This window comes from Eleginops maclovinus, chromosome 18 (genome assembly GCF_036324505.1).
Source record: "Eleginops maclovinus isolate JMC-PN-2008 ecotype Puerto Natales chromosome 18, JC_Emac_rtc_rv5, whole genome shotgun sequence".
In the NCBI taxonomy this organism is placed as follows: Eukaryota; Metazoa; Chordata; class Actinopteri; order Perciformes; family Eleginopidae; genus Eleginops; species Eleginops maclovinus.
Window position 1 is genome coordinate 12,237,367 of NC_086366.1, and position 21,727 is coordinate 12,259,093.

Below are 21,727 nucleotides of genomic sequence, written 5' to 3' on the forward strand. Positions count from 1 at the left end.
TATTGCATATTTTATTTTAAATATGATTTTACACACAGAAAACTACGACTACCTGCTGAACCTCAAAGCCCTTAGTAAACATAAGTATGTAAAAGAAAGAGAGAAAAAAACCCCATCTATTATAAGTCAATAATGAAACATTCTGGCCATAGCACAGGGCTATATCTCCTCAGTGCTCTACTCTCAACAATTACAGGCTTTTTTTTCTTTCGTAATAGAGCAAACCCCTTTAAAAACTGTCAGTGGTGTTTCAAGCCCACAACCATTAGCGTCAGCACAGCTGCCATCAAATTGAGCTGTAAAGCCATACATGCTTCTCCTTCCCTTAATGAAAACTTGCTTTCCTCTTGTACGGCAAGGCAATTTTTTACATGTACTGTGTGTGCGTGTGCATGTGTGAGAGATGCTTCTTATCTAGACTGAATTGGACAGGGACAGTTCCCTAATGTCAGCCAATTGTGATCTGTTTTCTGTCACAACAGTGCTGTAAGAAGGACAGAAAAAAAAGATATGGTCTTGGCTGTGTCTGTGTGCTATGTGCTGTGTGTGTGTCTGCATTTATGTATGAATCTGCCATTGCCAGCCACTGAACATTCAAAACTTGACCCTGCAAAGCATGATGGGCCGCAATGACAGATTCGGCAAAGTCCACAACGTTGTTTCAGCATTTTTCAACTAATTGTACAATTTAAAACGTCAAATATCATCATCAATATCAAGCATAATCAGCTTTTCCCAATCATCCCTGGACATTACTGCCTGCAGTATTAGGTAGTATCAACACTGTTTTATAGATTTGATTACATAAATGCAACAGTACTATCAACAACAACAACTCTGATTTATATTTACTGCAGGTGAACAGGAAAACATTTTATTTAACGAGCAATGGTGCAGGAGATAAAGCTACTGAACACGTTCTAACAGCCACGATTGCTGTAGCCATCTGAGCACAAAGATCTTACGACTGTATAAGAGTAACTAGCAGCTAAATGACCAGACATCAGGAAAAAAAGATGACTGGCAGCACAATTAAATATATCCAGATAGAGAGAGTCATCAAGAGGGAGAAGATGCCTGTGCCCGTTGATGCTAAGTTCTCTATATGCACGAGCCAGTATATTCATGCGTATGTTAGTGGCATTGATGTTGTTCTGCCCTAACCAAAACTCAGTAAACGAAGCTATTTCCCCTTTAGCTGCCAATAGATAACAGTTCTCCACAGGAGGAAAAGCAGAGCATTTATAGCTATATTCTCATGATTCAAGGCATATGCGCTAGCACTGGCACACATTCATGGAACCTGCATGGTTGGCCGTGGCAAAACATTTAGTTATTTTGAGAAAAGAGGCTTTAACACAGCAAAGGAGCCCAGTGAACACATGCTGCATGTGTGAAATGGTTTTACAGGGGGAATAAATGATAAGGGTTTGCACGGCATCAGTCATGACTAATCAAATGATATCCTCTAATTCCTTTCAAAGATGAGTTGTCTTCACAATGGCTGTAAATAACAAGGAGAGTCAAAATCTGCTGCACAAAAGCCACTGCTAAGAGGAAAATAATGTCCTTTTTTAGGAGTGTCACGACGAGGTACAAACAGAAGAAGACTTTCTCTTCTTCTTCCATGCAGGGGAAGTATTCAGAGCTAGTTGCTTTTGTATATTACTCCTTACCAACATAGGTAATGGGGACAAAGTCACAAGTCATCGTAGTGATACAAATGTGAGATCTCATCAGTGTTGGTAAGACAAGTCAAAAAGTATGTTCCAAAGTTTCTTAAAGGCTTTTAAGTACAAAATCTTTGTTAAACTATTGTTCCCCCACAGCAGTGCCTTTTACACTGGGGAAACACAAAGAGTGTAGAGAGTAAAAACACTTTTACCTTTTAAATATACCCTCTTGATGTGGTAAACTTAGACTGCTGAAACCTTACTTTAACCTGAGGTAAAACTATGGAATGAAGATTTCCAGGCAATGAGTACTGCAGATTATTTCCCCTATCCCTCCCGTCTATTAGAAAGGCATGTTTAAATTGACACTTTGAACAGGGAGAATTTTAACATAAAGCAAAACCTCCTTCAATGCAAAGATGGTTGGTAGGTTCTACAATCTTCAAAAAAAATGTGCACCGATCCTTAATGTCTTGGACAACATATGTGGCATATCTGGATTTATTGCAGCAAATTATGCAAGGAAATCCACACAGGAGGTAAGATAGTAGTACACCAAAGAGGGCTTGCTATAGAACAGTTTGAATACAACATCCAATGAGCAAAGATGTTGTTACATTCTTTGTTTTGAAGGCTGGCATCAAAGTGTGTTTTAGAAAGATTCTATGGAGAGGAGCACCATGTAAGATTTGGTTGGGATTAGGTTAAATTTTATATTACACTATAGAGGCAAACCACACCCTCACCATATCATTGACAGTCTTTACCATAACTTAACTCAAAAGTATTATTTGTAGAGTTTTGTTTTGCTGTATACTAGTTAATCAACTGGGCTCGCATCACTGATCCAACATTGGTTATTTATTGTAAATGCAAATGCACTGCAATTTATTCATGCAATGGGAGTTAATGCTTGTGTGTGTATTCAATGTCACATTACTCCTGCCGTTCAGTGTAAAGAATTCCTCTGCAGCCAAATGTAATATTTCATAGATGATCGATACGTTATAGTATAAATAATGTGACATCTCCATACCGGCATTTCCTCATTCCATTTAAACCCCAGCCATTATTCTGCTGTACAACGCCCTGGTTATGACCTTCACTCTACCACCATGGGTCTGTAAGGAAGAGGAATTACTGTCCATGCCCTCATTTTATATAAACCAAGCTCAAGGCTTCATTCCCAGCATCTGAAAAGCTCCATTACACACCCATAAACACCCTCATGTAGCTTCTTATTAGTTTATTAATAATTTAAGTACCAATGTATTCATGTTTGTGTGTGTAGCTATGGGTAGGGGATGTTTTTCTATTAGCTCATATTGATCATGTGCACATGTGCATAAGCAAATAAGCAAACATTAATTTGACTTTGTCTTTAACAATCCCAGGAGACATTTATTCATGAGGATGTTAAGAGTGTGTTGGGGTGTGGGATTGAAACATACACAGTTTACACACACTGTTCATGCCTGTGCACAGTGACTATCAGATGTACTGAATAATTGATGTGGTAAGCTCAGGAGCAAAGTAGAGTGCATAATTCCATAACATCACTCCTATCTGCCATTCCTGCCATTAACTAAATGATGGGTCCCAGCACCTACCCTGGTAATTAAAACCTTAGAGATTAATCATAAACTCTCCCACTTTCATGCAACGCGTGAGTTAGAGATTTGCATGTGCATTGGCTTCCTACTAGACAAACACATTTTTTCATTGGGTGACTGACTTATGAGGAAACATCCTGTAACAGATGACATTTTTCTTTAGGCGTACGCACTGTAAGGTTATTAATATGATTTTTTTCCTTTTAAACATCTCATGGAGAAACATGGAGAACTGGGCTGTTGCATTTACAATTAGTAACAATTAGTAACCTAAAAGAAGTTTAGCCCTGGAGCTTGAGCACACATGTCTGAGTGTCATTAACTTAAAGACTCACACAGCACATGGCTGGGTAATTAAAAGATAATAATAATAAATAAAGTTTGCTTGCATGGTTTCTCAGCTGGAATAAAAAGTGTGAATGTTCTTTTCGTCAGATCAAAGGATATGATACAACAAAAATAACAATATGGTTAAGCGTGGCTCGCTACGGGTCAAAAAGTTGAATTAGATGTTGACTTAGATAAGTCGTCGCAACGGCAATAGATTTTTCATCCATTTCATGACGCTACACATCAAAAGAACGCAGTATACTTCCCTTACAGTTATTTACTCTTTCTCCCTCCCAATAGGCCACCTTCCCTGCTCTTCCAGTTACAGTGAATTAAATGAGTTCATAGATGCCAACTGAAGTCAAGAGTGTATGCGGGCAAAATAAACCTGACTAGAGGCTCTATGACTCATCCTTGTTTCAGCCCTTATAAGTCGCTGTAAATGTGCATGGGGCTGAACTGAGGGAATAAACTGTGTTGCTGCTGACTTGTGGGTATTAGCTCAGTGGGAGTAATTACTCTATTAGACTCTACCTGTTTGTTAAACTTGAACCGATCCGCCCTACATGCCCTCGGTGAATGGACACACATAGTTACACTCTGTGTGAACACACATACATGAAGAAACAATTACCTGTGCAGGCCACTGTTTAAAAATGCATACTGGATGATCCTGCAGTACATGTTGTATATCCAACGCCTACTTAAAGTGTCAGTGAAAGATAAAGTGTAGATAAGCATTTAGCATAGTCTGAGTTTTAAAACCATAACCAATACTGCCTGCAATAGTGTTTAACTAGCTTAAATATACTGTGACTTTGATGTAGTTAAATTGAGAGCCAAGTCTAATAACTCAAAATCAATTAACAACAGCGTCTATTTTTAAATGTGTGTATGAGATTTTTTGACACAGGTATTATAAGTATACTGCTGTGGCTAAAACCGAAAGACACAGAGCTAATTTATGAAGTTCTGCTGTATTTAATTTACCAAGGGGTACCTTCAGTGAGAATCCTCAGATTCAGAGCATTTTGCCTTCCTTACATCTATATCACAATAAACTGCATCCCACAGACTCACAGCTGCAGTGATGCCAGTTTTGGAAGGCTGGGGGAAGACTATGCAGGTTCAGCTGCTGCTGCCAAGAGAGGTGAGTCGATTGAATTTTGCCCACAGAGAATCATATCGTGTTCCTCCCTCTGAGTGCGAATAAGGGAGCAAAGAGGCAAATCAAAAGTTGTCTAACTTTTTTTCACGGTCTAATTGCCCCTCTCATTTTTGTATAGAGTTTTGTAAGGAAATGTTTAAATATTGTCTTGCCTCAGGCTGGATTTTTTGCAGTGAGTTAGTGAGTGCAGCTGCAGGTTTTACACCCAGCATTTAGTTAGAATAGAAGTTTTTCTGAGGAATGAAGCTTCCTAATTATGTGATCAACTTGATTGGGAATTGATATAGAAACATTGATTCTCAGATGACTAATGTGTCCTCTTTGAACTAAAGCAAACTTCACTAAGACTTTAAATGATTCCCAGGCTATAACAGTATGTGTCTGAAACAATGTAAAAATAGAGCTGTGTTAATACTGTGCTGTTAGAGTTACAAAATACACTTCAACTTCAGTAACGATCTGAACTACATTCTCTTATCTTGGAATACACAGCTGAGCCACAAGCTGTTTCTAAACAATACATAATTGCCATACATCATACACTATGTTAAAGATTTCCTTCCTTACATTTAGTATGACCTAAATCAATGTTCTCCATTTTCATACTGATATGAATTATACGTAAATGATGTTTTCATGTAATATTTTAAAAATAATCATCTGTTCACAATAAAATGTTTTCCCTTGTGAATATTTCTGAGTGTATTTCATTTGGGTGCTTTTATTTTGTTATGTATATTTTTGTTGCATGACCTTCGACGTTTTGGCCATGTTATCTGCGGTGAGTTCACGCTTGCTCCTTAGCAACCTTCAGGCCGTGCTGAGAAGAGATGTTAGTGGGAAAACCTGGTCATGTGGAGCTGATGTACGGATACTATTATTATTATAAGAATAACTTCCTCGTCTCATTCCTCATCAACATCGATAAACTCAAGCCAGGTGCCGTGTCAAGGCCAGACCAGCTGCATATACATGGATCAATGGCTGTCAATGAAATGGTGACACTGGAAAGCTATTTATTTACTTCTTCCTTCTCGCTCAAACCTTTAGAAATATTGCATGTATTCGGATTAATGTGACCTTAAGGTATGGAAAGTATCAGGACATTTTAAATGCAAGGATCCTACAGAGAATATATTGTAAATATAACGTGGAAAAAACCACAAGGCCATATTGATTTTTGGAACCACGATTTTAAGATAAATTAAAATACTCGTCTACCCAAAGCTGTTATTGGTTTTGCTTTGTATACAAATATCAGAGCATTTTATTTGTTTAACGTAGAGCTGTTTCGGACATGGTGTGTTTGCTCTCCACTGCTGTGCATGATGTAGTATAAGGGACTGCAGATGAAAATGAGCTTTAAAGATATATTACAATGTTTAAAATTGTACAAACAGGTCAATGTACTTAATAAAAGAAAGACAATAACATATGAACAGGTTGTCATGTCTGCAGTTTAACAATGGCATAGCAGTTAAGCCGGCACTATTGTGTAATTGTGTTAAAGGAGATTTAACAACCAAAACAGTCAGCAAAACAAATTGAATGCGATTGAGGACTGAGATTACGCCATGATAAATGTGAGCATCTGCTGGGAACCAGGATCTACCTCACTGTATCTATGGGCTTAAGAGTGGACAGTGACTGAAACAAAATTGTCAAAATAAAAGTGCTTTATGTGGCAAACAATTTGGGATGATCGCAGTATGAAACTAATGCATCTTTGCATCGAGAGAAGCAAGTTGATGACATTCAGGCGTCTGTAATAAAAGCCCCTGGGCATCTGAGAGGCTAAAAAAATATGAATAAATTGGGCAAAGAAAACCAACAAACATAGTCAGCCTCCCTGAGGAACTAATAATAAGAAATGTGATTTTTCATGAAATGTCAGTTGCAGTAAAGTCTCTTTTTTTCTGCTGCATTTGCCAAATGCATTCTCAGTAAATGTTTGTCTATTGACAATGCATATATGTCTACACATTATACTCAATGGTAATCAATTAAACAAATCACGTATTGATAGATTTAGAAGAGTGTGCACACAGTGAACAGACACTGGTTAATCCATATATTACGCAACTTGAAAGGTTTTATTATCGAGTTATGATTATCTATATTTAATGTCTGCATATGCCTACTATAATGGAGTAGAGTGTTTGTCTAATCATGCATTATTCAAATGTTTTTCTCCATAAGATTTTCGTGAATAAACACAGCGCGTAGTTCCTGATATGCCTAATACATTTTGAAGCCTCGTAAAAACCTTTAAAGCACATTTGATTTGTCTATTTAAGGGTATTGGAATGAATTACTAAACAATACCATGGAAGATATACTCCACAAATCCATTTTGAAGACAAAACAAATCTGGTGTTGAAGACATTGTGTGAAGCTTACAACAGATTTCCATAACTATCAATAATATTACATTTGAACAGAAACTGCATATGCTCTAAAAGTCCAAAGCCTGTTCACTGCCAGTATGAAAGGCATATTTGAGGTGAACAAAGGGTATCTGTGGAGGAAATTTCCTGCACCCAACTGAGCTGACAACAGCTAAATTTAGTGTTGCTCTCAAAGGAGACGGACCTCCCTGTGGTGAAGCCCAATGCTTAGAAATTGTGGGATTTAAAAGCGAGCCTGATGCCAGTGCCTGTCTGAATACATTATTAAACAGAATAGAAATCCAACCAAAAAACGTAAAAACTGTAAATCAAGAATCACCTATTTGGAATATCAAGCCAAATTGTGGTAAGGAGATTAAAATCATTTTTAAAACCTTATAATCTTACTGTTTTTTTAATTTAATTCATTTAAACAAGCCATATACAGTCAGATGAAAAACATCTCCTAAACAACGCCCTTTTCCAGGAGATTCTCAAACAGCAGATAATTGGCTTTTATATCCTTTCCCATCTTTATTTATTCAGGGAAGTTGCACTGAGGGCAATGATCTCTTTTGTAGAAACACCCTGATCACATTTACAGTTACACATTCAGACATGAAGGCCGCCCAGTCCAACCCCAGTCTGATCTGCTGGCCACTGAGCAGCTCCACTGGTGCAGCTGGGGTTATGGGCCTTGCTTGAGGGCACCTCAGTGGTGGTAATGAGGGAGGATGACTGAGGCAGTGTGTGTTTGTGTGTGTGCACTAGCATTATGTGCTCTGTTGGAAAAAGTTGAGTAACTCAAATGAAGGATCATTTTATCCTGACTGTTTTTCCTAGACATCCTGTATTACCAGAGACAACAAAGTGTGTGTGTGTGCGTAATAATTGTTAAATTAAACGTAGGCAGCGGTTGATCTGCTGAAAAATTCTTTCACTTAACTACCGTAATGGGGAATACAACCTACAAGAACAGGCTGTAGAAAAATGGTAATGAGCAGGGATTCAATGTAATATTATTCATGATCTCCTCTTGTTTTAGTGTTTTACTCATCCCATGGCTGAAAGAGGTTGTCACAACAGAATAGTTTTCTTCATTTTATGAATCAATTTGACTTAATATACTGTATCAAACATCGAATGTGTTGGCGTATTGGATTGTCTATTGGGTTATTGCTATTCATAATCAGTTAAAGCTACCCTTGTCTCGGTGGTGTTTCTTATTAAAAGCAATACTGAAGAAAATTCCATTATTTATACACTCAGGCCAATTTTCTTGTAATTAATCCTTCAAACTGTGCAACAACTTCAAACAACACAGCAAATTACATTAATAACCCGCTGTGAAAAATAAAATGATAGCACCTTTTATCTTTCTGGATCAATCAGAGGGTCGATCAGAGGCCATGAAGACCTACCATACATGCCAGTAGTTTGCAAACAGAAGTCCATTGTGCCTCGGACTTGCCAACAGCACAGCAGAGACAAATAAGAAGAAGAAGACATACTTTAAATACAAGTTCCTCACCTACACTGAGCTTGCTGCTGGCTGCTGGCTGCTGGCTGCTGCTTGGTCCTGGCGGGGAATGTGGCAGGGGCGGGAGGTTGTTTTTGGCCCTGATAGATTCAGAGAAGGCCAGACAGTGACATTATGCCAGCCAGGCAGGACCCAAGGGACAGCCATGTTAAATACCATCTCTTGCAGCGCAAATGGCAGGGAGTTTGCTGTGGTGTTTGGGGGTATGCGTTTGTTTGCGTGCCTTGGTGTGTGATGAAATTTTTGTGGTTGTGAGTGCCTGTTCTTGTGCATATCTATGCCTCGTACTGCCTTGTGCATAAATGCATGCATACAAACAGGCAGAGCAAACACAAACACATACTGACAGTACACTGGCAAAGAGACTGCTGGAAGCAGATCACATTAGAAGAAAAGCAAAAACAGGCCAACTGCCTAATTATCCATCAGCAATGCAACATGACTGAGATAAACATAAACAACTGTCGCTGCAGAGGGTTTGTACATTCAGGTGGAGGGTAAAAGAGAAAGCTGGAGAAAAACATGGGGCTCATTTATTCAACAAGATTCACCAACAAGGAATGATTTGTTCATGGTCCTGTTGATACAGTACACTTTAAAGCCTGTTGTTTTCAAAATACAGAGATGGTTTGGAGCAATATATGCAAAACTACCCAAAGGGTTCTGCAAACCTTAGCTGTTCTGTGGCAGAGCACAGAGTCACGGAGCAGACAGGAGAGAAGACTTGAGAGTGATAAAAACATGTCTTGTTCAAAAATAACAAATATTGATACTTTTTAGGGATGACAGTTGAACATTTTGTAGAGACTTAAAAATACTTATTTGTTTAACAAAACACAAGACTTAACGGGCGGAGGGAATGAGCAAAAGGATCTGCAATAAAGTTCCAATATGCATTTATGAGCCTGTAAGTCTTGGGAATTTCTCAGATGTGAAAGAAATATTTTTTTCATTAATACTGAAACTCATTTCTCTAGGAATGAATGTCATCAGAAGAGACCTGTTTTCACAAAGACAACCCGTTAGTGTTTTAACAATTTCCTAATTTGAGTTAACTTGTTGTTTTAATAGTCCTACAAAAATCCACATGGTATGAATACTGGTAGTGAGTAATTAACTTCTACCCTTATCCCAAGACAACATATTTCGCCCTCAGATGTTTCTGAAAGTAGACTAAATTTAAAGAAGGCAACAGGGTAGCAGAATCTGTGAGCTTCAGAATAAATCACATTAAAATTCTCTATCCTTACGTACACTTCCCATTTGTTCCAATATGCAGTACATGCACACACTCAAAGGAGATATCCACCTTAGACAAGGGGACTATACTTAAATAAATAAAGAGACAGTCAGTCAAACTTTTGGTAGACGGAGAGCTGGTGACAGGGTGTCAGAGACCTGCTGACTGTAGGAGAATAATAACAAGAAGAAACAACTCCCATTGGTTACTTACTGACTCTGTCAGGCTATGAGACTTTTGAACCATCCTCTCAGATGCAAACTTTAGTCAGTTTCAACTGCGGTCCACCGACCTGCCACATTTTCCAGAAGCAGAGTATCATTGTAGTTTCTGTTATACTACAGCAGTAGTGCAGGGGTTAGCAATGGGGTTGGACTGAGATCATGGTTTGGTTACACATCAATTTTAAAAAAGGCTAGTCTCATGTAGATTGCACTATCACTAAAAATCTATTAGCATTTCTGAGAAAAAAATTAAATGAATGATCAAATCCTTCCCTATAGACACTGTGTACATTTCTTTTTACAACACTGAACATATTTTTGTCTAGGGGTATACTGATTGTATAACCAATTAGGACAATATCCTATCCACATATGGAGTTTTTAGCCAGTAAATACCTCAAGCCAGGTGTGACTGTGAAACCTATTGATTGCATTTCTTCAGCTAATTTTCCCATTATAAAACTGTGAAGTTCGACTGTGCTGTCAACTTGAGCCAACATTTTAACAGCAATTTGGTTTAAAAACAAGTTTAATAACTAAAATGTCAAATGCATTCAGGTTTAGCTTTTTCAATCAAAATGGTAAATCAAATCTCTTGATTAATATCCTTCATGTGTGAGTTGTCATGTCTCTGAACCTTTAAAAACAGAACACTTTTCAAGGTCAACATGGGTCAGACTTTATAATACTGCAATTTAATTGTATAAATGTACCTAGTCTGAAGGAGAGAGGGCCACCAGCGATGCTTCTCACCCACATGGCTAAGAAGAGCAGAAGCGCCCAGGCTGTGAGCATCTTCTATGACTCCTCATGGGTCCTGCCCCGGGGGTGCCCCTGTCACAGCCACCTGAAAGAAACACAAAGCAGAATACAGCATTAACACATCAACTGACAAGAAGAGGGACACACACAAGTCAAAGCTGTGCAGCAGACTGGTGAACCTGCAGACATAGATTACTTTCTCTGACTCCCTCCAAGTGTGTCTATCTTTCTCTCTTGTTGCATGCTGGGAATCTGATAGTTAGAGTGTGAAGCTTCTGGTAAGTAATTTTGAGGCCCACAGGAGCATTGATGACTTTTCTTCCCCCATTGCTGGTTTTCTTTATTGTTATGTCTATAATGGTAGTGTTTTTTTTCTTTTGGCTGTGTATTGGTTTTTTGGGACTAAACATTCAAACGTCCTCCTTTTCTCTGGCAGTAGGCTTCAAAGATCAAACATGTAGAATCCTAGCCACAAACTGCTTTTCCGAACTCTAAAGGCGTTGTTGTCATAGTGTATAAACCGAAGTAGAAAAATAAAATTCTTCCATGCATGAAGCACATGAACTTCTGACATGCTTTTAAGCTCCAATGCCTTTTTTAATGCTTGGGCGCAGGCTGGCCATGACAACCTGTCATGTGTCTGTCATGAAAGATTAAGGCTTTTGGCTTTGTTGGCTGTGTTTATACTCTAAAGTAGGTTGTTCTCTTAGCAGTTTTTCCCATGTAATTCTCTCTTCACTGCACTTCTAGTGAAGGTTATTCACTTCAGTTGATGCATAATGTTTTGTTTTACTATTTTATTACCTATTTTACGTGTTTCAATATTTCCTGCTGAGTAAATGATGTGGTTGAAGCCTCATATTGACACAAGCACAAGATTGCAACATTTTATTTCCTTTTAATGGCTAAAGTAGTGGACAAAAAGGGAAAACCTGATTTGACAAATGCTTGACGATGGTTCATATCTGGTTGCAAAGGCATCAGCACAGCATTTATGGGTGAGCTCTATTTCAAATTTGACACTGGTACCAGAACATCAGAGGTTTTGCTCTTCATGTCACTTCTGTCGAAACTGCGTCCAAGACTTGAATGTGTCAAAATGCTAAAATCACAGAAGCTGAAGGTATTACCAGGACATTGTGGGCCATGTGTCAATATTGTGTTCCCTGTGATTCCTCTTTTGTGGTTTGAATTCAGTCATACTGGTTTACGAACACAATGATTTAACAGTAATGTGTGGGAGGGGAAATATAAAAGAGCAGTAGTTGCAGAGAAAATAAATCAGAAAGTTGGTTTTACTTCTCTTTCAAGATACCTGACAGCAAGGAGCATAAATAGGTACTTTGGGGGCTTTAAAGTAGAGTACATAATGTTCTACGCCAGGGGAATATATCGTTTAATTGGAGGATAAGCTAGGACTGTATTTATCAAAGATTTCCTAAAAAGCCCTCATGACACACTTTTAAAGCCATGAAGGTTACATACTGTATATTAAATCCTACTTTTGGGCTTATGAGTAAAAGCATTGTCAACTTTCTAAACTTGAGAAATTACTCTCATGTCCTTCAGGATTTAGAAGATTTGCAAAGCTATTAGGGGTCTCCAGCAGGAGGACAATGACAGTGATAGGGCTGCACACATATTGTATGCCTGATGTGGAAACAGTGCCATCATATAATTTAAAAGAACAACATTCCTCAAATAATATGAGTTGAGTCTAACTCATTTATACTGATTTGGTCCGTGTTCAGGATAATTGCTCCATCTATTAACCTGGACCCCCATCCCAGAGTTTTTCATTTTGTGCTTAATTGAAAACATGGAAACAGAGTTATCAAGCACTGATTTGGTAGCAGCTGTGACTACATGTATTACCTCTCCAAGCTCCTACAGCATGCATATTCAATAGCTTCCCCACCATTAAATAAATGTAGTCTCTGAATTACACAGCCGATAGAATGAAAATGTATTTATATGGGTATAATGATAACGATAATAATATTAGTACTTTACATTTATATAGCACTTTTCTAAGTACTCAAAGTCGCTTTCGAATAATACAATTCAAACAACAACAAAGATGAAATTAAGTTAATGAGTTATGCATAGTTATCAGTTATTATACTGTAACTAAGATACATTAACATTTGCAGTTACCAAGAATACTTTACACCCAGTTTGACAAATGACGCACAGTTCAATGCCAAATTGAATCAAATTGGTTTAGAGCCTCTATAATCATTATTTGATGCATTATTATAAGGCATTTTGGTTCATTCTGATTGCTCTTAAAGTGTCATGTTCACCTGCAGGAGGCAGCTGTTCTCAGAAAAAAACCCTTCAAGCGCAGTAAAATTACTTGCCCAGCACCAAATAGACAACTTAGCAGCTCAAAAGCTAAGTACTTCGACAAGGAGTTGAAAGAGACCAAAAATAAATCTAAAGATAATTCACATTTCATGGGTTTTCCACAAGTAACCAGAAGCATGAATCCATATAGATGAATGTTGTTTCTTGTCTGCTAGATGAATACATGAGCAACGCTTTTTTCTAAATTTCCAAGTGAAGGTTTTTTTTCTGTTTAACAATTAAAAATGTAAAAGAAAAATAGATTGTGTTTTTGTATATCTTCTTTAAATTGTGTGCTATTTACGTACACTGCAATTGCTGTGACAGTATTGTTTGCATCAGTGTTGTGTTGTTCTAACTGGCAGTTTTTCCAATGTGTTGATTACACACCAGAAATACTGAGAAAAAGGCACAACATGCCTTCATTAATTTCCCAACACAATATTGTTTAAAACAGAAAAACAGGTATTTTCAGTCTTATTTTGATTCATCACAGTGCCTCGAAATTATTATTGGCTTCTTGATAAAAATATTTCTCTCTTTATCAAGGTTAAGTTTTGTTATTTAATCTGTATTAAAAGGTAGGAAAGGAGTGGGTGGTTCTGAAAAGCAAAGAAAAAAGGCCAGCGCTCCTTCTTGTCAGTGCTGCTGTTACAGAGAATAAACCAGGGTTTTTTTCTTTTGAAAGAGGTTAGTGCATATTTCTGGAGCTGTGAGGACTACCTTGGACAGTACAAACAGAGAGTCTCTTTAGACTCATCCTTCCAAATATAGTAAGCCATTTTGACTTAGATGCAAGGAGGACAAAGCATCCAAATGTCAGACAGTACACCTGTGAAGATAGCAGACAGCAAGATTGTTGCAGCTAGACTCAATAGACCTGGGCTTTCTATTTTGGTACAGGCACAAAGCCAACGGAGGAGCAAATGTAGCCACAATGTCCTTTTCATCAGGAGGCAGGTCAATGTGTTGTGCCTATACCTTTTTGGTGTACTTGGTAAAATGTACACATTTTTCTCTTGAGTTTTGGTTTCTGGGTTTGAGGAAGCGTCTCAGCTGGCCATCGGGACATCACTACAGGACAAAATCAAAGACTTGGGGCTGAAGACCCAGTGGAGGTCTTGCAAAAACTGGTAGCAGCTCGCCACATTGCTGGTGATGTTAACAACAACACAGGGGACACAACAGAGGAGTGTAGCTTCCTGCAGGCAGTAACATAGTTGTTGATTCTGTGTGTGGAGAATTGTTGTTTTGTTTAATTTAATTCTTATGGAGCCTCTTGAGAGTAAACTGCTGCTGACTTGTATCTTATGCACTGTTACACTGCTTCCGTCCACTCTCTGTTACTCTTTCTACATAACATTAATCTCAGTATTACATTGATAACACTCATGATGCCTAAACTGAAAACCTTTTTCTGTTTTTGTGTAAGAACATGCTGATGCGCCTTTTTTATGTCAGTAAAGTCAATTGAGGTTAGAATCAATGTAATGCATGGACCAAATGTTTCAGGAAAGAATTAAACTAGGCTACAATAGCACCTAATAGGGCAAGATAATGTCTGTAATGATCTGTAGCTGTGTATGCTCCTTCTTAGCAACTGACAGGAAAGTGGCTGTAAGTAAGTGAGAAACTAAACAAGCCTGTGGCAACCACAAGTCTATTCATTTTTAGTCCCACAACAATGTACGTGTGTGCAACAGCATGTCTTTTTATTGAACTTATTTTAATAAGAGAAGTAAAATAAAACCAGTTTATTGACAGAAGAGTATAATTAGTAATATTTCACTTCTTTTCTGGCATTGGAAAATATTTCAGGATTAATGGCCAACACTGGCAAGAGGATATCAGATCCCCAACCCCAGCAACATGAATACGTAAATAAGAGTTTACATCAGGTTCACTTTGATATCATCTGCCTACCGTTCATATTGATGGTAACATTTGGCGGGTTCTTAGACTACCTTACTGAGTTATTGCTTAGGAGAGCCTTGGGGAACAGTTGCATCCAACTGTCAACACATCAAGATCATTTCTGAGACCTTTGCCGAGGAAACTATGCAAATAACAGCTGTCAAAAGTCTTCCCCCGAGGTTTTTAGAGAAAGTGAAAAACAGCATAGAATGAACAGCCTGTTTCAAATTGAATTGAGTACTGACAATTCCTTGAAGCTTATGCCATTATGCACACAGGGGGATTACTGTGCTTTATTGTCTAATTAGCCAGACCCTAGAGCAGCACAAATAAAAGTCCGGACTGTATTTTACAGAAGTACAGGTAAAATTCAACCAAAGAAATGTTATTTTTTACTAGTTTGATTCTCCTAACACAGAACTACATTATGTTAGAGACTCATCTGACACATCTCTAAAATAAGTGAGTTGAAGCTTTACTTTCTGTAATACACATCATTTATTTTACTTCATTTTAATGTAAAAACATAAATAATACAAACAACTGTTTCAATAACCATGGAAGTAAGTATGTCAAATTAATATCAAAAGGTAGCTCAGACACTATAGCAGCTGCCGTCACAAGCTAACCACCATTGAGTGAAGACAGAAGACCTTAGATTGGCGCTCTACGCGATCTGTAAAACGAAAGGCTCTTCAGCTCCGTCATGTCAGAGTTCAACAAAAATCATGTGAAAAACACAAACACAGATTGATCTATTCAACTACTTTGTTGCTACTCTACTGAAGCAGCCCTGCCTAAAATGCAAACTGTCACTCTGAAAGAAAGTACATTAGGATTAAGAAACATTTCAGTAAAGCCTGGGATTCAAAGACAGAAACAACAGAGTTTAACAAGTAGGAAAAGTTAGAGGGGAGGTATTCAAAAAAAGGAGATGGACCTTGGTATACTCAGACTTAAATCATACATTTCTAATCTGTGCTGTATAGATATATACTGTATATATGAACAAACCATTTGTGTTGAAAACCAACACTGTACCAAGATTTGTATTATTTTCTTTCATTTTCAGACCTGTTAAAAAAACGTGTGATTAATTTCTCGTGTATTGTAGAGATATATGGACAAAAGACTACATTTCACTCTCCAGATCTCCTCTTTCTATATCAAGCAGCTCCCTCCCTTCATGCCCAAAGTCCATCAATTTCCTTAACAATTTTATTTATTTACTTAAAGGCAGGTTTGGTACCTTGTCTAGAACCTTTTTTTTTAACTAAGTGTTTAATGTTAGATGTTGAATGTCCATTACTACAGTATTTGGACATCTATTAAGTCCACATGACACTAACGTTGTACAGAAACTTTATTACAACACAACACTGTGATAATTCTTCTTCAGTGCAAAATCAGCAACATATTTCCCACTGCAGAGGCTTCGCTGTGGAGGAATGAAGAGAACAATGGTACAGATTACTTTTACTGTGAGTTGGCTAGAATAGGTAGAGAGACAGGCAATCATACTGTATAGAGTTGTACCCATTGCATTTTCAGCATAAGCCTCCCCTGAATACTGAATAGGCTGTGAGGATCGTGAAATAAAATGCCGGCTATTGTAACTCTTCTTTTGTTTCTTTGCTCACAGAAAAGCCACGGACGCGGAGATGGGGAGATGAAATCAGAAAAAAGGGGGGACTGCTCGTAATCATAGCCTTTTTCTTTCAAAGTTCAAAAAACGGTGAGAAGGTTTCACATATAAAATAGAGAATAAAAAAACCACTGTGTACTATAATTTTGTTTTTTTTCTACAGAAGAAAAGCACGTCAGTGCCGTGAGACATTTAATCTGACTTTGGCCAAAACCGGTTCAGGGGGCTACCAACAGAGGGACAAAAAAATGCAGTACATGTTGAGCCAAGACTGTATTTACTGGAAAATGGGATAATAGCATTGATCCAGTACAATGTACAACCATAGCTAAAGCTTGCTCTTTATGTTTTCCTTCCTCCTAATAGCCACAACTCAAATAGAACAGCTTTAAGACGTAATAATACTAAAAACATATAATTATTTGTATTGGAGACAAAATACATCTTTAAATTAATGTTTTAGTTCAGAGTGTTTCATAAATAAAGAACACTATTCAAAAGACCAAGATAAATAGGTTAGAGATGGTTATCATTATGTGGACGTAATGTTGGAATTGATTGAATTTGCATTCTATTTTCAGCTGAAGAAAAAATGGGATATACTGAAAAAGGACGTTTTTCGGTTTGGAATAAAACGACCCATTTACACTACGAAAAGCATAGCAATTCTTCCTTGTTACAAATTAATAATATGCCTTTCTACAATTGCTAGTCCATCCCTGTTCAATAAAAAATAGCAATTTGCTCGAGCACACACACAAAATCCATTTTTAGTTCAATCCCATTTCTATAAAAGCAACAGGATGACACCAACAGTCTTGCAGCGCAGACTGCCGTTAAGTATCAGTGTCACATTTGACAAATAGGCCTTTGTATTTATACAGCGTTTGGAGGAAAACAGATACTCTGAAGCAATAGAACCATTTTTCCTCAATCTCATTCTCAAATCTCACCTGCTGCTCCCTGTTGTGTGACAATGTGCTTGTCTCTGTATTTGCAACCAATAAAGATGTGCACAGTATATATTTTTATCTCAGGTGAAAATGACCAGCGAGCATGTTTTTTATTGTAATGATCTGACTCTCCTGCGCCCACATCCACCCTCCTCAAGATTCAAACCTAACCGGCACATTGCTGCAAACCGCATGGTTAAGGTTCTGGAGCACTGTAGGGGCCATACAAATATAGTGGTTATGTTTTATTACAGGTGGGCCTTAGAATCAGCACAGGAGTAAACTAATATAATGGGAGAGCCGCTCTGGCTTTACACAGGTGGACAAGGCTATAAATACAGCAGTTTTACTCTGACCCTCACACTACACTGAAGCATGGTAATGGTTCACTGACTGAACAGCCGGGAACAAGGCTGTTTTTAAATATCATGTTGACGGCCTGGCAACAGCATCAATTCGCTCTGCATCCCATGACACTAGTCTTTAAATAATCTTTGTACCAGGGTCTGGGTAATACAGTACTTGATTCTGATTGGCTGCAGGGTGTATGTTAATGTCTGATAATAAGAAATAATAATAGTAAGTTCTTCTAGTGATGAAACTGTTTGCAAACTGTCTTAAATGATTGAGCTTGCGGTTGAAGTCTTCTTTTGTAATATATTTATCACAACAACTTGAATAACAAACATTTATTTAACCTTTTTAGGGAATATGGCAACTATTATGATGAAAATGAACTGAAACAGAAGGTGAAAAACAGGAGATCTACACTAAAAAAGAACAAATGTGTTCGTAAATAAATGATTTTTTAAAAAACTACACCATTGATGATTGAGTCAAGTGACCTCAAGTGGTCGATAATCAGTCGTCCATTGATTCCTGATAATGGAAACCTCTTTGGGCATTATTTTTTACTTATTCCTTTTTTTAGACCAATCAACTAAGACAAAAACCAACCCCTCCAAAAACAGTAGGAACTCCTTTCAGACCATTACAATAAGAGGTTGGTTTGAAAATCAAGACCATGAGGTTGTCTGCGCCGTTTCAGAAGGGGCAAGATGAGAACCATCAGCGATTGACAGACCAGGAGGGTTTGACAGCTGGTTGACTTGTCTGTCAGAGCAATAGTTTACACAATCCAAATGTAAAAACTGTCAATCAAACATCAAACATTGTGTAATTCAATTGCAAATGACCCATTAAAACTGACAGATTGAACCAAAGGCAAGTCAGATGCATAATGAGACTCCCATATTTGCATATATTCATGTACTGTTGCATTGGGAGTCTCAGAACTGCACAAAAGCAACTTGTAGATGGAAATAAGTGATGTGTGACCAATGTTCAGGGAGGTTTGAGAGACTGTCAGGAGCTGCAGAAAATGAATATGCATGTGTTATGTATATTCCTCGAATGAATGTTTGCGGTGAGTTCAAAGAGAAGTTCTGTCTGTTTGTTTGAAATGTCTAGACATGAGAAATAACAATGAACTCAATAAAGGAGTTAGTAAGGAGGTATTTGTATATGGAAAGCATGAGTCTGTTGTGCAGTTCTCTGAAAGAGGACTTTCTGCTCTGGAATGAACTGGACCTTCACAGTCAACACTCATCAACATTTCCCAGCAGCAAACACACTTTTTTATTGCCACTAAATCTCAGCGTTCTCCTTGTCAGCGGCAATACAAGGTGGAGGGAAATTGCTCTGAAGGTGCTCATTAAATGGAATCAGGATATCTAGGAGTAAGTCTAAGAAAGCCTGGCTTACTGTACACTAATATAAGAGGCTTTATCAAATTCACTGACTGTTTGGCAGCCTAGGGGGTTTGCAGACTTGCAGTGGTTCAATTAACAGTATTTTGGAGAAAATACCACTTGTCATCCTAACATGTGTCAGAAATTGTTTCCACCTATGGATGCCCTACTTTCCCACAGGATTTTTTCCAGTATTAATGGCTTTAGGGCAAGAATAACAAAACACAAACATTTCCTGGGAAGTAATACTCTTTGGGGGTATAGAAAAAGAGAGCCAAGTCAAGAAATTCAATCATATAAAGAATATAAAAGTGTAACCTCACATGATTTATAGAAGATGGTTTTCTTTCATTTCTTTACTCAATGTGTACTGTACATGTTGTATAGCAAAATGTCCTTTGAGTATTTATCTGAAGCACAGGCACATATTGTTCCAACTGTCACTATGCTTGCTATCTTGTTACAAAAGCTGACTCAGCGCTGCCATTCTGCAGCTCTGCATTGCAAACCTCCTTCATTCACATCAGCAGTATCAACTTGTTGAGAAACATGCTAATCAAAGTGAAGGTACAGCGGACCAATCTGAAAACATTATGAATTCATACACCAACCAATATAGATCATGAAAGAACCAAGGTCTAACTCATGAAGCATCTGGCAGAAAGCTGGGAAACGTTTTCGAATGAGTGTAAGTCTAACAGGAGGTTTATAAATAAAACAACACTTTAAACCGCAAAATCTCAAATTAAACTTGTTTTTAACTTTAGGAGGCAAACAGGAGGAGCCCCTTTTGTACTAGAAGTCAACAATGATAGTGTAAATGTTTATTTGACAGGAAGTCACTTACATGCAGGTGTGGAAATGAGCTTGTGAGTCATTTCAGAAAGTAAAGCAAACAAGAATTGTTAACTTGTGGCAACATCCGAAAAATGCAAAGCCAGATCTAAAGCAGTATAGAATAATACTATAAGATGGGGAGCAAAGTTGATATAAAAAATTAATTCAACAGGATGAACAGAAAAAGACAGAGTCAAGGATGATCTCAGGTGAGCCCAGCCCAACAATATTTTAAAATATTTTGGCAGCCAGAATAAAAAACTTGCACTACGCTGTAATGGAAGTTCAGAACGGTTTAGTAATAAATGGTTTCACATTATGTCAGTGATTGCAATCATCCCTAAAGGACGGTAATTTGAAGTTCTTATTAAATGATGATCTCAGATATCTCTTAATTGCAAGTTCAAAAGCCCTAGCTTCAATAATCTGCTGCAATAAAGTGTAAAAGTGAGCACTGCCCTGGCCTACTTAAACTCTGCCACTGTTTTCTTAGTAGACTACATCCTCTGGCCCAGTGTTGTGCGTGAACGAGTTCAAAAGAACGCGTTCATTGAACATGCTCATTTTTTCGTGAACGTTGAACTGAACGCAACACATTTTTCAATAAAGAACTTGAACGTGAATTAGTTCACATTATGTGTCATGAACGGCAGACATCACTGTAAATGAACGTTGGCATTTGTTTTCCATTGAAAACTGAGTGACATCTGTTTTCTCTTTTGAAACGCAACGAGAGAGAAAGTTCCTCCCTCCTGTAGGTGCCGCTTAAATCATGTATCAACGCAGAAATAGTTTTGGCACTGTATGCGCAATGCATTGCGGGCAACGTAGTGTCCGCCTGAGAATAGTTGAGTTGAATAGTTGAAACGTACTGGCTTTCCGCACGACGTTACCCATGATGAATTGCAGCAGAGCGGCTTAGGCATAGCAAAGCCGAGAGCGCGGAGGGCTGGAGGCTCGAGAGAGAGAGAGAGAGAGAGAGAGAGAGAGAGAGAGAGAGAGAGAGAGAGAGAGAGAGAGAGAGAGAGAGAGAGAGAGAGAGAGAGAGAGAGAGAGAGAGAGAGAGAGAGAGAGAGAGAGAGAGAGAGAGAGAGAGAGATACAGAGACCAATGACGAGAGTGAGAGAAAGCGCTGCGATTTAAAAAAACAAAAAAAAACAAGATGGCTAGTGGAAGTGATGGCACGGAGACGGACTCCGATTCTCCTCACGAACATTTAAAACAATTTTACACTCTTGCAAACCAAGACCCCGACGGCAAAAATCTTTCCTTCCTGTGTAAGATGTGTCCACCTGCGCAGCAAAAACAAGTTAGGACATCGACAACGTCCTTCTCGAATTT

General features: G+C 38.1%; 1 protein-coding gene across 1 annotated transcript in view; it reads right to left on the minus strand.

The window, feature by feature from the left end:
- grik4 (glutamate receptor, ionotropic, kainate 4) overlaps positions 1 to 21,727 on the minus strand; it is a 252,415-nt gene that overhangs the window by 118,536 nt on the left and 112,152 nt on the right. The window contains 1 exon segment of the mRNA XM_063907054.1: positions 10,889 to 11,022. Coding sequence (XP_063763124.1) covers positions 10,889 to 10,970 — 82 coding nt within the window. The 5' untranslated portion in view covers positions 10,971 to 11,022.